This window comes from Myotis davidii, unplaced genomic scaffold, assembly GCF_000327345.1.
Source record: "Myotis davidii unplaced genomic scaffold, ASM32734v1 scaffold79, whole genome shotgun sequence".
Lineage (NCBI taxonomy): Eukaryota > Metazoa > Chordata > Mammalia > Chiroptera > Vespertilionidae > Myotis > Myotis davidii.
The window spans coordinates 4,749,191-4,751,411 of NW_006294339.1; the positions used below are offsets into that span (position 1 = coordinate 4,749,191).

General features: G+C 46.2%; 1 protein-coding gene across 2 annotated transcripts in view; it reads right to left on the reverse strand.

Moving 5' to 3' along the window:
* Positions 1-2,221, reverse strand: part of LOC102775156 (chromosome unknown open reading frame, human C1orf168) — a 111,194-nt gene that overhangs the window by 66,638 nt on the left and 42,335 nt on the right. For both annotated transcript variants that reach the window (XM_006768364.2, XM_015566968.1), the window contains exon 4: positions 510-543. In XM_006768364.2, the coding sequence (XP_006768427.1) occupies positions 510-543 (34 nt within the window). The remainder of the gene's footprint in view (positions 1-509; positions 544-2,221) is intronic.

Here is a 2,221-nt window from a genome sequence, read left to right on the forward strand (position 1 = left end):
TGCTGCCTCCTGGAGAAGATGAAATGAGAAAATCTGTATTAAGTAGCCAGGTCAATGCATTAAAAGGGCTCAACAGTATTTGGTTGAGTGAATTTAATGACCTACACTTCCATGGCAAAATTCTTAGAATGAATGCAGCAAAAATAGAAGGTCTTTGTCTCATTACCAGTTCTGAACATCCTGCCAGCTGCCCTCGACTTTTTGTAGCCTCTAATTCAATTTATTACTATGGAAGCTGATGTTTCAATTTACTGAACCCAACTGTACAATAAATAAAAGTACCTCAGAGGACAATCTTTGCAACTTAATGTCAGCATGGTTGTTAAATGTGGTTTATTTAATCTCTCATGTAAAACAAGAGCTGCAGTTTGTTGCTTCTACATCTGATCTTCCCACAACCCTTTGGAGAAATACCGATGCCTGGCCTGTGCTTACTGCCTGCTTGTGGGCAGGCTCAGTGGCCTCGTTGGCAGGCTACACTCCTGCACAATTAAGAAACAGGTACTTACCTCTCTGGAGGCAGGTAGCCTTCCTTCACAGCTGCTGCAAGAGCAAAGGGGAGAGTGAAAAAGAGATAGTAGCAGCAGCCTGATTAAAGCAAATTATGTTTGTGCAATGACCTGACTCCAGAGATACAATGTGGTTGGCAACTCACCTGTGCCTCAACCCTCCCCTTCCCTGGCATCCAGGTGATCACTGCCTACGTCGCAGCCCTCACCCACACTTTATGGTGCTTAATCATGAATACACTCTCTTGTATTAGACTTTGACCTCCTTGAGTACCAGGATGTTTGTTGGGTTTCTCTCTTAATCTCATGCCTGTCACAGGGCCTGGCAAAGAGAATGCATGCTTGAAATAATGATAACATTGTACTTATGGAGCTTTTACTGGTGTGACAATAACTACAAAGTCTTTCCATGCCTCATCTCATTCATTTATCCTCACAATAATCTATATGGTGAGTGTTATTGTCATCTCCATGTACAGGCAAGGACAATGAGGCTCAGGGAGTAACATGCCCAAACTTAAACAGCTAGTGTGTGTGTGTGTGTGTGTGTGTGTGTGTGTGTGTGTGCGTGCACGCGCGCGTGCATGTGTGTGTGTCCTACAATTTACAAAGCCCATTTTATTATAAAAGACTTAGTACTTTGTTTTATGTCCTCTCACAACCTTCTTCCTTTTCAGAGAGATGGTTTGAGCCCTAAATTATTTAACATTTATAGACTTCCCCTATATGGAGGTGGCTGTATTCTTAACGTATAATGCTAAGAACCCTGTTTCTCTATATAGAATTTTCTTTTAGGATGAGATCTAAGATGACTTATAGTAGTGGTTCTTCAAGCGTGGTCCCTGGAGCAGCAGCATCAGCAGCCCCAGAGAACTTGTTAAAAAGGTAAATCCTCAGGCCTCCAACCCAGACCAACTGAGTCATAAACTCTGGGATGGGGCCCAGTATTGTGTTTTAACAGGTCACCTAGGTGATTCGGATGCATAAGAAAATTTGGGAACCACTGAGTTCAAGAAATTTAACCATGAAGTTGCCCAGAGCAGTCAAATGAACAACCAATGAGCTAGAAGTAGCTCGTTTAGTGCCCCGTCTGCTGGCACTCATGGTCACAGTAAAACATGTTAGCACAGCCCTCCCTCTCCTCCCCGTTTCATTAGAGCAGACAGAGCAAAGGTGTTTAAAATGTCGATAGGGTGAGTCTGGAGTAGGGGTGTAGATGAGCAAGGGCGCCTTTATGTGTCAGAGTTAGACACATAACAGCACAGAGAAATGGCTTCCAAGGTGCCTCAGTCCTGGAAGGGACCAGTGGGGGCAGGTGGGAGCCCTTCAGTGAATTACTGCAGGCAGATTGCAGAGGCCTGAGGGACCTCCATCATGACCGCAGGTCAAGTTCACACTGACTGCCTCCCCCTCGTCTGCTGCACAGGCTGTGTTGACAACACAGACTTTGTGGGAAACACAGAGGCGCTCTGCCTCCCTGCCCTGCTCCTTTTCATTTTCTTCCTCTTGGACGGATTCCCAGTGATCAAATGCAAGGCTCTCAGGGGAAGCGGGCTGGCTCAGGAGCGATAAGGGGCCAATTCCCGCAGGTTTGTCATTTCGCGGGCAAGCTGCCACGGCCTCTACGGCCTCTACGTGAGAATGAGCAGTGATGGATGTCCAGCCCTGGAGAAGCAGTTCAGCATTGTCACTGGGCGCTCATGCGGAAAGGG